The 14,977-nt window shown below is 38.1% G+C and overlaps 1 protein-coding gene across 1 annotated transcript; it reads left to right on the top strand.

The window, feature by feature from the left end:
- The first annotated feature begins 7,948 nt into the window (after positions 1–7,948).
- On the top strand, positions 7,949–8,878 carry LOC116666656 (olfactory receptor 4C6-like). Its single transcript, XM_032490484.1, has one exon. It carries the CDS (start codon positions 7,949–7,951, stop codon positions 8,876–8,878), a length of 930 nt encoding a protein of 309 aa, XP_032346375.1.
- The last annotated feature ends 6,099 nt before the right edge of the window (positions 8,879–14,977 follow it).

The raw sequence follows: 14,977 nt of genomic DNA, 5'->3' as shown, positions 1-14,977 counted from the left end.
TTGCTTTCACTTTGCCATGCCTTGCTCTTGAATGCTTTCCCGTGCAAGGCAAGAACGTGTTCGCCCACAACAATATCATGATGTAAAAACACCAAAGCGTGGATCTGATCATTGGCCACGTTGTGAAGATTGCTGTTGGCTGTTCTTCCCTTATTTATTTATTTATGTTTATGGGGGCTGGCTGAGGGGGTTTCTTCTCTTTGTATATAAGTTGACTTCCATTTAACAGGCTACTTGCACTCTCTTGATTTCTCCCATGTCGGCGAAAAGCCATGGAATGATCTCATTTGTGCAGATATACTACCCTTCATGGGCATCATGAAAAGTGGGATGTAACAGGTTCAAGAAATGAAATTCACATGATTTAATTTCAAAGGAAGTGACACTTGGGTGAAAGAGATACTTGGAGGAAAGGTGAGCCACTCAATCATCGAGGAGACTGATCCTCTATTTGGGACTGAGGGTAGCACCTTCAAGAGCTAAACAGGTGCTACTTCCCTTGGGCTTTTCCCCTTGCTATCCCATTCTGTTAACATTTATTACTGGGAAAATGGCTCCATGGTCAATTCAGCTTAGGAAATTTTGACTTATTTAACCAAAAAATACTGTTCAGTGCCTACAATGGAAGAGAATTGTAGGAGCTGGGTATACAAGGTGAAATTATACAAACAGCATTGTATTTTGTGTGGAAAGTAAATTCCAGTAGGGAATAGATGGGTAATAAGCAGGTAAACAAAAAAAGAAAAAAACAAAAATGTAATTTTGCTAGTAATCGTTTTGATAAATGAGAAACCTTGGGTATAGATTTGTGTAGTTCAAGCACCACAGAATTTCAGTTTGGTCAAAATTTAAATAAGCACATTAAACCCCTTCTATTTTTTAAAATGTTTGTTATTTAAAACATGCATTTGATGGCAGTACTATCTCTCTCAAGTAGGTAAAAATGGTTTGGGGGGGTATGAACATTTTTTACTGTATATATATTTATATATAATACACAGATATAAATAAATCATAAAAATAAGTTTTACATTTGTGGTATTATTATTTTAGAGGGTGAAGTGACTAAGGGTCTAAATGCCAAAAAAGCACCTTTGTGGGGCAATAGTGAAAAAACAATTGAGGAATATTGCCTTGAACCGTGTCTAAATAATTAGGTTAGCATGTGGGGTAACTTTAGAATGTTAGTAAGGGCAATCTAAACAAAGAGGTTGGCCGATCACCTGTGAGGATCATATTCAGTAAAACTGGAAGAGTCTTCCTTCTCAAGGGACTTCCCAGAGTGTACGGTCAAATATATCAATGGCCCAGTTGCAATCTATGAAGGGTATTATTAAGTGTAGGGCATTGGTATTTTTTACTTTTAAAGGTAGAAATTGAATGAAGGCTATAACCCCAAATATTTCTAAATTGAAAACAAACCATTTGATAATACTAATCCTTATGCAGTGAGAAAAGATTTAGTTATTTTTCTCGCTAAGAAACATTTTAAAATCCTTTATCATGGCAACTATCCTGCAGTTAGATGTCACACAATTTTACTAATAGCCTTGAGAGATGTAGAGAGCACCAGATTGGGTGACAGAAAAATTCAGTTCTGGTACCAGCTAGGTGGCCAAAAACAAGTCCTACTGACTTTTTCATTTGTTCATACAGGGAGATGGATCATTGTGTGGCCATTCTTCTGCTGAAAAAGAGAGTTTAGTTGTGGAAAAAGTAAGTGAACTGTTAATACCATGATCTGGCTTTGAGCTGGTAGAGCATCAGGTTGGCATGGCTCCAGCCAAGCTCTGCCCCTGGGAGAAGTGGATCATCGCAGGGACAGTTGGAAATTCACTGGTATGATGATTAGTGCCTCGGTCAGTAGAGACACAGCCTCAGAGGGATGCAGTTGAAATGATGCAAGTCTGCACATGTTGAAATCCTGTGTCATTTGAAAATTCGTCAAAAATAGTAGAAATCCTGGTTCTGTCAAAATAACTTCCCACTAAGTATTTGGATGATTTGCTTCCCGTGTAAGTCCTAATTTACTCACCTCCATGCTTGGAATTGCTAAGTTGAAACGTTAATGTATCATGAGTCCCACCTTTTTGTACATAAAAGTTTGTGTGAGTACATCCTTGATGAGGTGAGGCCTTTGGTTACCCTGACTTGATTCTAGAAAATTTACTTGTACAATCTCTGCCTCCTACTTACAGGGACCATCAGATGGCTGGTTTTAGAGGTCACAGAGACCACATCAGACTGACTTGTGGAGGTGCTTTTAGAAATGTTTTGAGTATTAAACATGATATTATTAATTTGAAGTACTATTTTGAAATCATTGAAATAATTGAATCACTTGTATGCATGTACAATTATATTTTAAATGTGTTAGTAGATCACCTTTTTTTTCTGTATAAACAAATTTTAGCCTCAAGATGGAGAGCTTTGAGCTATCAACAGTCTGTAGCTTAATTCACATTCCTCTTGGTTGGCATTATGGAAATTTAAGTGTTTACCTTTAGGACTCTATCCAGATTATGAGATTAGTAAATGACAGGGTTTGTTTATGTTTCAGAGATGATGTGTTAGGAAAAGGAGGAACAGGAGTAGCTGGAATGTATAAGACACTTCAAGACAGATTTTATGTTTCCCATTTTTTGAGCAATTTTCTCTGTGTATGTATTATATAAGTAAGATATATAATAATAATATATATTGTATATATTTCTGTGTTCCTCTGGTACTAACTTCCTTTAACTTTATTCTTTCCCTAATCAGTTTTGGAAAGACTTTATGTAGTATTTTTCTTTCTGTTTTGGTCAGTATATATTTATTATAATTATTTAATGAAACTAATACACTGAACTAAATATATATGTGCATGTATATATGTATATACATGTAAGTCAGTGCTATGGGTGATGCATTAGGTTGTTCAGGAATTAAGCCTGTTCCCTTTGGAAGCATTCCAAGACAGAATTAATTTTTATATCTACAAATGCATATTAATTTTTGTCCAGGGAAAGTTCTACTGTAGATAATTCCATGTCCACTCATCTTTCAAGGAAAGCACAGTGAGTTAGAAAGACTAACTGACAGAAATAAGCCAAAAAGCCCTGCACCAGAGACAGTCTTGGTGATGCACGTGCTCGGGGCACAGGTCTTGTGAGGAGCACAGGGCACTACTGCTCCTTAAAAACGACAACACAGGGACACTCCCTAAAGACACTGCCCTCCCCCTCCTGCTATCCAGGATTTTACTGAATAAATCATTTAGCTCTATAAGAAATTCAGACACAAGAAACACAATCAACTCTAAAGTTGTCTCCTTGGATTCAAATCCAGTATTTATTACTTGCTAATTGTATATTCTTAAGTACATTAATTATTTTGCTTTATCTCAGCCATACTGTATGTCTCATCATAGCTAATTGTGAAGATTAAATGAGAAAACATGTATAAAATATTAAGCAAATTTTCTAGTACATAAGATATACTAAATAATATATTATTGTTGTTCGTTTGAGTTAGATATTTAGATACGTGTATAGATTATATATCTCTATATAGATATTGCATTGCGTTTAATTTAGCTTCATCTGGAGGCCAAAATTCATTGTTTATGTCACAGTGAAATTCAATGAATGAATGATTAAGTGAATGTAAATTAAAATGATTTAAATTTTTACCTCATTTTTTAAAAAATATATACAATGTTGATAATATTTAGTGTCTGTAAGGCTGTGGGGAAAATTACTCTTTAATACACAATTTATGGGAATGAAAGATGCTTCAGGATTTTGAGAGCAGTGTTACAGGATCTACCAAATTTAAATCTATGCATATTTGTTTTGTTTGGTGATGACACAGATTTCTCCAACAGCAATATTCAAACAAGCAAGTAGTGATTTCTGTAAGTCATGTTCATTGTAACCCTGTGTATAAGGCGAACTATTAGAATAAATTTTGAGCAAACATGGACTTGTTAAAGGAATTATGTGGTAACCATAAAATGGAATGGTATGTAGCAATTAAAATGAAGGAAAAGTCATAAGTAATGACAAATAGTGCCCATACAAAGTGCAACTAGAATTTCAAATGTATTAGTATATATTTATGTACTTTTACATAGAGTAGAACACATGCATGACTGTGTATATACCTACATACAAACGCGCCTCTAAAGAGCATTCACTAAGTTGTTAATAGAGGGTTGAATGAGAATGAGCACTTATGGTTGGGAGAGGTTCTTGGACTTTAAATTTCTGTCGCTCTATCTACCTATATAAACTATGTTCCTTTGGTCCATTTTAAATTTACTTTAACTTTTTATAAAAATACATTATTTTTATTTGAACTATTCTACTTTTTGTTAAAATTGTGTTTTAGAAAACAAGTTTGGAAGAATTTTCTTTTAAAGTCAGTTCAAAAACCTATGTGTTGCCAAGTGTGGAGGAGTCATTGGACTGATACCCTGCTGGCCATGGAGTATTTAATGCAAACACATGTAAACACATGGTCCAAAGGCAAGGGACCTGTTTTAAAATAGTTTGTGGTCTGTAGCATTCTCCTCATGCTGGGAAAAAACATAAGGAAGCTGATCTAAGCCTTTTATGTTTATAAAATCATTTAATCTTTACAACAAAATTGCACAATAGGTGTCATTTTTTTTTTTCATTTCACAGAGAATGAAAGTGAGGGACAGAGTGGTTGTCTGACTTATTATAGGTACTCGGAACAAAGAAGTAACTCTAATGTGAAAATTCAAGAACTTACATAGGTTTCTTTAGTATTGTAACTCTTACTACCCATCCCTAACTGAACTCCAGTCTGGCTGAGTGCATCTACTCAAGACCCTTCATACCTGGGATTAATAGGGGGGAATGGGACTAAGTTTTATGAGACACACAAAATGTGCCAGGCCACTATACTACTTAATAAACACTTAAACTAATATAAGTTCACATTCTTGTTACATTTTAATGTTTATAAGTTTGAACATTAAAATTTAAGCTATAATTCTAGGAACTGAATGTTTAATACCACAACTCTGAAAAGCAACTGAGATTTAGAGGAATAAATAACTTCTGGTTAATTATATCCCTGGAAGGTCCATAATGAAACCCAGGTTTTCTGATGTCAAAAGGCCCTGAATTTTCACTCTGCTCCATGTTTCCCCTTCTTTCTTCATGCCTTGCTCATACTGTTGTCCTTCTTATTCAATTTCTAAATTTACAAATTTCTAATTTTCTCAATGCTCATGTCAAGGATTAGTTAGCTCATTTCATCTTTTTTGAAGTTTGTAGATCATACTGATATTTTCCCTTCTGGAACTTATTTTGTACATGCATTGTTTCAGGAGTGCTCATGCAGTCTTGTCTCCCTCTTTATGGAGAAGGCATTGCCTTGAAACTTTTGCATTAATAGACATGCTATGAAACAGAAATATATACAGTCTAGGTAATAATTAGACAATTGATGAAATGTAATTCCTCACTTCTTTATATGAGCAGTCTTTTGAGCAATGGCATTTCACAGGAACACTGGAAAGAAACAGACAACATCACAAAGAGGATCTGAAGGCAGTGATTCAACACACAACTGGGAGTCCAGTTATGGTCCAGCTCTTGGTTTTGGCTAAAACATGTCTAGGGATAAAAATGGTAAAGATGGAAGATGCGAAATGGGATTCTGAGCCTCACTGTCAGACGAATGGCAGCCATGCTCTGAGAACGGCACTCAGTTCTGGAGACAAGCAGGCACCACTCTGCTTGGGTGCCGTGGCTCAGTGAAATTTTCTGTAGATGAATTCAATTTCATGGATTTATATAAATTTAATTAAATAATTGGTATGCACATAGCACACCATTCAAAATTTTGTGGAAAGATAATCAATTAGCTATCCCTAAGCATCCACTTAAGGAGTTAAAACTGATATGAAAATTGTCCTTGAAAATACCCTGATTTTTCAAGAATATGTCCTTGAAGGGCTATTAACATTTTTTTTTTTTAATTTCTTGGGCTAGATATGGGAGAGGCTGGAGTTAATCTAAACTGCAGATTTGCAAAGTGTCCTGGAAAATATATCCTTTGTTTAATAAGAAAAAATGAGTCTAAGAATGGGTCTTTGAGTGTTTAGAAGTCTCTTAGAGAACCTGTAGTTTACATCCCCATTTAAAGCAATGATCTCAACTACATTCTCGTCAAGGGACAGACAGCCTCTGCTTAAGTATCCCAAGCAAAGAGAACTTTGCCACTGAACCAGTTCTTTTACTACATCATTTGACTTTAATAACACTTGTCTTTAGCCAGTTGAGGCCATTGTTCACTATTCACTGGTATAGTGTAACACTTAGAATTTGTGATTCAAAATGAGATTACCTGGATTTGTAATCTCCACACATTCCAGAAGAGAAGCATTATGTGTCTGAGATTTAGTGTCCTCATCCTCAAGGTAAGGTTTGTGATAGTACCCATCCCATGTGTGATAAAAAGATGTAATAATGCAAATAGCAGACCAAGCAACTTGCTGGTACATAGGGAGTACAAGATAAATGAGTCATGTTTTATTGCTTTTTTCACTATTATTTAGAATCCTTTGTTTCATCTGGGTGTGGCTCTACACAAGGAAAAAATGGAATAAATGATTGACACTGATTCAAGCTTATCTGCAGGGATGGTGTTGGACAAGTTGGATCTGGGTCTTCCTGGAGCAGAGAAAGAGATTTAAGGTATTTTCTTCAATTCTGCATATCTGGAAAATAATCAGAATCTTGGAAACTTAGTTAAAGGTTATAACTTGTAGTTTCAGGATTGGATTCTATTTATAAATAAAACATGTTCTTTACTGCAGAATTATCATTGGATTTCTCAATGAATTTTATTATATAATTATTGAATGAAATAAGCACAGGAAGCATATATTTACCTCAGTGGGATGTTGTGATATTGAAGTTATTAAATGATCAATATCTATTCCACACTAAGCCTCATCATAAAAGGAGCAATATCACTTGTTATTTATTGGTGTTGATTTTGAGTCAGGAAAAGCTGGACTTGAACTTGGCTTCAATATTTACTAGCTGTGGGAATGTGGTTTCATTTTTTTTCATGACTTTTTGACTCAGTGTCATCTCTAAAATGAAGAAACTGTCTCATAGACTATTCCAGTGCTTGGTAAAGAGTAGGGATTGATTGAATATTCACAGTAATAATAATATTCCAATTTGAGGGGGAGAAATGTAGATGGAAAGAGTATAGTACTTAATAAGTGAAGAGTCCTTGGAATATGACCTATCTGTCTTGTAAGATCTTCAATTAGCATATTTTTGGTGATTGATAATTATATGAAATAAATAAATGAAATGAGATGAATTGTTTCAAGCTCTTGGTTATTAGGTGTGTCTAGTGATAAATGAAGGTCAGACTCTTAGCTTGGGGCTCCTGAAAGACAGTGGCTGAGAGAAGGGATTGAGTGAAGGTGGTTCATTTTGGAAAACAAAAGGGAGGTAGTGAATGGGGGAGAGTGAAACAGGGAAGGAAAGATAGTGAATCTAAGATTATAGTAAGTTGCTTACCATTTATCCACTGGCTCCTGTCTACTAATGATCTAGGATTTCCTTGAGATGTGCTAATTATTCATATTGCCAGGTATGTGCTTGCACCAGAGTGATGAAGAAGGGTCTTCTAAGTGTCTTAAGCAACAAGTGTCAGGAAGGAAAGCTAGATATACACTGGAGATAGAAGATATTGGATGGATTAGTAGAATCAAGCTGTTCTCAGGATATAATTGTTATCAACTGGTTGCTGAGTTGATGTCCAGGTAAAAAGATAGGACAAGAGGGTATGAGACAGAGTGAAAAAGAAAGAAAAAGTCCAACACTTTCAGCTATACCTAATTAAAAGTAACGTTCTTTGTAGATTTTCCAGCTCAGACCGATAAGTTTACATCAGCCCACAGTAAATGAAGAATCCCAACAATGTGACTGAATTCATCCTTTTGGGCATTACAAAGAATCCAGAGCTGAGGAGAATACTCTCTGCTGTGTTTCTAATCATGTATGTGTCCACCGTCTTGGGAAACCTCCTCATTGTGGTAACCATGGTCACAGATCAGAGTCTGAGATCACCTATGTATTTTTTCCTTACCTCCTTGTCCCTCATGGATACAACCTTCTCTTCTGTCATCGCCCCCAAGATGATTGTGGACTCCCTCTCTGAGAGCATTACCATCTCCCTCAAAGGCTGCACAGCCCAGCTCTTTGCAGATCATTTGTTTGGTGGAGTGGGGATCATCCTTCTCTTTGTCATGGCCTATGACCTCTACGTGGCCATCTGTAAGCCCCTGCACTACATGACCATCATGAGGCCTCGGGTGTGCTGCCTGTTGCTGGGAGGGGCCTGGCTGGGGGGACTTTTCCACGCAGTTATACAGCTTCTATTTATATATCAGATACCCTTCTGTGGCCCCAATGTCATTGATCACTTTATGTGTGATTTGTTTCCATTGTTGAAACTGGCCTGCATGGACACCCACATCCTGGGCCTCTTGGTCATCCTCAACAGTGGGGTGATGTGTCTGGCCATCTTCCTTATCCTCATCACCTCCTACATGGTCATCCTCTGCTCACTGAAGTCCTGCAGCTCTGAAGGATGGCATAAAGCTCTCTCCACCTGTGGCTCCCACCTCATGGTGGTCATCTTGTTCTTTGTGTCGTGCATTTTCTTGTATGTGAGGCCTGTGATCACTTACCCCATAGAAAAAGCAATGGCTGTGTCCTTTACCATTGTTGCACCCATGTTAAATCCCTTGATCTACACCTTGAGGAACACGGAGGTGAAAAATGCCATGAGGAAGCTGTGGATGAAGCAAGGGACCTTGTGTGGTCATTAACTTATATGCTAGAACAAATCTTTCCTGAAGGACAGTGAGATTTTGTTCTCCCCATTCCAATTTATTCCAATCCTTTGAGGACACAGCAGCCAATGGCAGCTTTTAGTCATGTGAGTCAGGTTAAGATCATGTTACTGCCCACATCTCCAGTACATTTCTCTGTCTCTGTCTCTCCTTTTTTAACCTGCTTTTTGAATAATTCAAGTATGTCTCAGTTCTGGGCTTTGTGTTCCTTATGCAGCTCACTGCTGGCCTGCTTTTTTCCAGAGTTTTCCCTTGCCTGTCCAAATCTCACTATTTCCACTTTCAGTTGAACCTCCACCTTCTTAGATGAATCTTTCCTGATGACTTTCTCTAGCTCCCCTCAGTTATTCTCTTCATCTGGTTACATCCTGAATATCAACAGTCACAAACTAACCTAAGTTTTTTGCTGACTTTTATTTCCTCTGTTTTCCCCACAAGGTGGCAATCCCTGTGAGGTCAGGAGTTATGTTTATTTGCTCATGCTAGGGTAGAGCATCGTTGGTCACCTAGTAGGTGCTTAAGAAACAATATTGAATGGATATAAATTTAAAAGTAGCTTAGCTTAGGGGGGGTAGACAAGATCGCAGAGCAGAAGGATGCTCTTAGCTCACCCTCTCCCGTGAACACACCGAGAGAGACATCCAGGGACCCACCCGTCCACTCGGAACACCTGCTGAACTTTGACAGAACATCGCCTTCTTCAAAAGACAAAATTTGTCACAAGTCTGGCAGGATAAAAAAAGAAGAAGAACCAGGAAATTAGTGCACAACCTGTCCCACGGGGAGGAAGCAGCAAAGGAGAAATAGCTCTCTTATGCTGGGACTCCCCCTCTCCAATGGAGAGGTCAGCAGGGACACAGGGGTAACCTCTGAGGCTTGGATCTGTGCACAGCAGCCCTTGGCCAACAGAACCAAGTAAAACCAGCACAAAGGGTCCCTGGGACCCTCAGCCCTAGACACCAGCTGGCAGGGGTGGGCCGGGACTGGCTGCCTGAGCCAGGGGGAGGAGTGGGGCTGACTGCACAGAGGCAGCCTCATGTGCTGTGGCCTGGAGGGTATACAGAACAGAATAGCATGTGTCCCCCATTAAAAATAAAAGAAGAAAGAAAGAAAGCAACACTACTGGTGCACATTGTGGGGAGAAGTAGGGTGCGATGCAGCTGTGTCATAGCTTTGTCCCCACAGACCCACGGCAGCATCACTGGCATGTTCTTGGGAGAAGAGAGGCAGGGCTTATCCATGGCCACCATATTCACTGGTCGCGGGTCCCAGGCCGAGGTGGGATTGAAACCTGAATCTGTACCCAGGGGCTCCTCAGCTTCATAGACAGGACTGAGATTTGTTTACAACCCCAGGCAGAGAGGACTCCTTTGCTCCACAGGTGCCTTTGTGGACCCATGCCTCTAAGACAAATGAGCAAAAAGTGGAGTTCTGGCACACGTGGGGAAAAGGCTGGTGTGGCCATTTACTGTGAGCCCACCTACATGTGCAGATGTGGCACTGGGGACAGCATTGACCTGGTGGCTCATCCTGTGGGTCTCTGGAATGAGAAAGCAGGGATTGCACAATGGGGTGAGAACAGGGGTGGTGTTTGGTGCTGGGGACGGCACTGACACAGCGGCACCAACACGCAGTCACTGAGGGCTGGGGCCCTGCCAGTGCAGGCCTCTAAGTCTAGCAAGCAGAGATCAAGCAGCAGGGCAAGTGCAGGATGAGTGTTTGGTGCTGGGGATGGTGCTGACCTGACAGTGCGCCACGATCCAGGTGTGCACGCAGAAGTTGGCAAAACTGTGCTTGTAGCACTGAGAGCAGAGAACCTGGAGGACGCCAGAGCAGAGCACTGACATTCCTGCAGACAAAGCAGGGACAAGGGCAGAGTCAACAAAGAGTACTTAAAGGACTCCAACACTGCCAGCTACACAGCACAGCTCAGAGACAGGTCTGGAAGCCTCCATTCCACCAAAAGGGGGAAAGATCTGGCCCCTGTCAGAGCCATGAGAGCCACAGAACAAAAAGGAGTCCCCACTCAATAATCAGGGAATGTTCTGGCCAGAACACTTCCCACACCCACAATCAAAGGAATAACAGCCAACACATATGGAAGAAAGACATGGCAACATCCATACTAAAAAAAAACCTCATTACACAATTATTAGGTGTGCAGTTTACACAAGAATGCATCGCCTTAAAAATAAAAAACATCCTTTCATACACAAATCAATCAATGTGAGACACTATATCCAAAAAAGAAAGGACAAAATCCTCATGATCATCTCAATAGATGCAAAAAAAAAGCATTTGATAAAATTCAACACCCATTTATGATTAAAAAAACACTTAACCAAAGTGGGTATAGAGGGAACATATGTCAACATAATAAAAGCTATTTATAACAAACCTACAGCCAGCATAATACTTAATGGTGAAAAACTTAAAGGCTTCTCACTAAAATCTGAAACAAGAAAAGGATGCCCACTCTCACCACTTCTATTCAACATAGTACTGGAAGTCCTAGTCACAGAAATCAGGCAAGAAAAAGAAATAAAAGGAATTCAAATTGGAAGAGAAGAGATAACATTGTCACTATATGTGGATGATATGACACTGTATGTAGAAAACTCTAAAAGCTCCACACAAAAACTACTAGAGCTGATAAAATAATTTGGCAATATAGCAGGATACAAAATTAACATACAATAATGAATTGCATTTCTTCACTCAAACAATGAATTAGAAGGAAAAGAAAGTAAAGAAAAATTCCTGTTAAAATTGCATCCAAAACAATAAAATACTTAGGAATAAATCTGACCAAGGAGGTGAAAGACTTATACATGGAGAACTACAAAACATATATTAAGGAAATTAATGTTGACTTAAGGAAATGGAAAGATATCCCATGCTCTTGTATTGGAAGAATCACTATCATTAAAATGGTCACACTGCCCAAGGCAATCTACAGATTTAATGCAATGCCTATCAAATTACCCAGGGCATTTTCACAGAACTGGAGCAAACAATCCTGAAGTTTTTATGGAATCATGAAAGACCCAGAATTGCCAAAGCAATATTGAAGAAAAAGAATGAAGCTGGAGGAATAACCCTCCTAGATTTCAGACAATACTACAGAGCTACAGTAATCAAAATGGCATAATGTTGGCATAAAAACCAACATATGGATCAATGGAACAAAATAGAGAGCCCAGAAATAAACCTACAGACCTATGGTCAATTAATCTTTGACAAAGGAGGCAAGAATATACAATGGAGAATACAGTCTCTTCAGTATGTGGTGTTGGGAAAACTAAATAGCAGCATTTAAATCAATGAAGTTAGAACACTCCCTCACACCACACACAAAAATAAATTCAAAATGGCTTAAAGACTTAAATATAAGACAAGACACAATAAATCTCCTAAAAGAAAACATAGGCAAAACATTCTCTGACATAAATCTTAGCAATGGTCTCCTAGGCCAGTCCTCCCAGGCAATAGAAATAAGAGCAAAAATAAACAAAAGGGACCTATACATTTATAAGCTTTTGCACAGCAAAAGATACCATGAGCAAAACAAAATGACAACCCACAGAATGAGAGAAAATATTTGCAAATTATGCGACTGACAAAGGCTTAATATCCAGAATATATAAACAGCACATACAACTTAATAAAAAAAAAAAAACTCAAAAATGGGCAGAAGATCTAAACAAGCAATTCTCCAATGAAGAAGTACAAATGACCAAGAGGCACATGAAAAAATGCTCAATATCACTAATTATCGAAGAAATGCAAATCAAAACTGCAATGAGGTATCAACTCACACCAGTCAGGACGGCTTTCTGAAGCATCGCAAAGTCAACTGAAAGTCCAAAGAGCTTTAATTAGAATTTGACAGAAAGTGTCAATACCATCCAGAAGTTTCAAAACACTTGGTCAAATAGGAGCATAGGTCACTGTGAATATGTATTCACTTAAGGAAAGTGCAAAAGATTTCAAAAGCAAATGCAGATCACTTAGAGGCAAGGAAGTTCACACAACCTGTTACCCAAAAGCAGCATTTAAGTCCATTTAATCTCTCAACAGAGAGGAATCAAACCTAGCACCTGTGCCAGCCTACTTTTAATTGAAAAATCCAGTCTCCTAATTGAATTTAATCTAATTTCAGCCTGAAGAAGCACAAAATTCCTTTTTCAGGGCTCCCTTTCTACAAACAGTTCATAAATTTCTGTAGCCATTATTAGTGTCTCCCTTATGTCTCCATCCAGAAAAAAAAAAACAAACTAGTTTTTGAATTAAGGTATACTTTTTTGACAAAAATGGATGTATATGTGTATATATATATATATAAAGGTATATATAATGTTTTCTTTATCCATTCATTCGTCAATGGACATTTTGGTTGTTTCCATGTCTTAGCTATTGTGAATAATGGGGCAATGTATGTGAGAGTAGAGATCGCTCTGCAGATTCCTGCTGTCATATTACTGGATATATACACAGACATGAGATTGCTGAACCATATGGTAGTTTTATTTTTAATATTTTTAGAAATCTCCATTATGTTCTCCATAGTGGCTGAACAAATTTATATTCACATGGTAGTATAGTAGAGTTCCATTTCACTACATCCTCGCCAAAATGTATTGTCTGCTATGTATCTCATATAACCATCCTAACAGGTGTAAGGTGATGCCTCAGTTTAATTCTGATTTGCATTTCCCTGTTGATTAGTGATGTTGAGCAACTTCTAATGTCCATATTGGCCATTTGTATGAAAAGTACCTATTTGTTTGAAAAATACCTATTCAAGGTTTTTACCCACTTTTATTATTTATTTTTGATGTTGTTATTTAGTTGTAGTTCTTTATATATTTTAGATATTAACTTACTATGAAATATATGATTTGCAAATATTTTCTCCCATCCCATAGGTTACTTTTTCATCTTGTTGATTGTTTCCTTCAATGTGTAGAAGCAGTGTTGATTTAGAGCTGGAGATCCTGGACTTCAAGCTGACGTCATGATGGGATGAGACTTAGGATACCTGATAGCTTTTTCCTCTTCCCTCTGGGTGCCCTGAGCTGCCCTTTTACATGTCTGACAACCACACTGGGCAGACATAGGCCACATTGTCTTATATCATATGGAGAAGGAAAACAACCCAAAAGAGCCCAGTCTTGCAGCCATCCCTGCCAAAGCACCATTCAGAGAATTGAAATCATCTTGGACCCTCCTTACAAGCCCAGCAATCAGCTGAATGCCAGAGAGTGACCTCAGTCCATGCCATACAGGGCAGAAGAATTATTTAGTCAAGTTCTGCCTAAATTCATATACTGTCAGTTACAGATCAGTGAAAGGCAAAATAGCCCTGTGTGTGGACAGATGCAGGCCTGTGTGTGAGCACATCAGATACATATACATGTACATAAACAAATGCTTTCAGATAGGTAGTCAGATACTGATCTATGTGCCATCATATACAGATCTATGTGTCTTCACACCTAGGCACAAACATACAATTGGATAGAGACCTACATATGATTGAAAGTCTATGTACAAGTGGTCACAGAGATTCTCATGAGGTTTGATACAGATCTGAGTTGTGGTGTAATACAAACCTGTGTATTTGTGCATACAGGGCTATGAATGCTTCAAAACAGACACATGACTGAGACTTTGAGGATTGTGCGGTATTTCATGCTAGAAAAAGACACAAAGACCTTTCTGACCAGATCATTGAAAATATGAATCAAATGTAAATAAGAGGGGCCTCTTTTTAAATAATAAAACCATAAGGCAAGATGCATATATACTCTGTGAAGATGATTACAAATTTTTATAGAGACACCAATCAATCATTCACAATGTGTTTTTTTTTTCTGGATTGGAACACAAGATATTAAAATGTAGTTCTTACAATAAACATGTAGTGTCATGACATTCTAAACACATTTTATGGGAAGCTTTCAAACTTTGCAAAATGACCCTATAGTTTTGGGGGAGGAGGAGAGGATGAGGAGAGTGGTCCCCCAAAATGAGCACTCTTGATGGTGTAAAATTTGTTGTACTAAATAGAAA

This window comes from Camelus ferus, chromosome 10, assembly GCF_009834535.1.
Source record: "Camelus ferus isolate YT-003-E chromosome 10, BCGSAC_Cfer_1.0, whole genome shotgun sequence".
Taxonomy (NCBI): domain Eukaryota; kingdom Metazoa; phylum Chordata; class Mammalia; order Artiodactyla; family Camelidae; genus Camelus; species Camelus ferus.
Note: the sequence above shows the minus strand (reverse complement) of the source record. Positions and strands in the feature narration are given on the sequence as shown.

Excerpts from the sequence above, each read along its gene's own strand:
- LOC116666656 (XM_032490484.1), top strand. The coding sequence starts at position 7,949 with ATGAAGAATCCCAACAATGTGACTGAATTCATCCTTTTGGGCATTACA.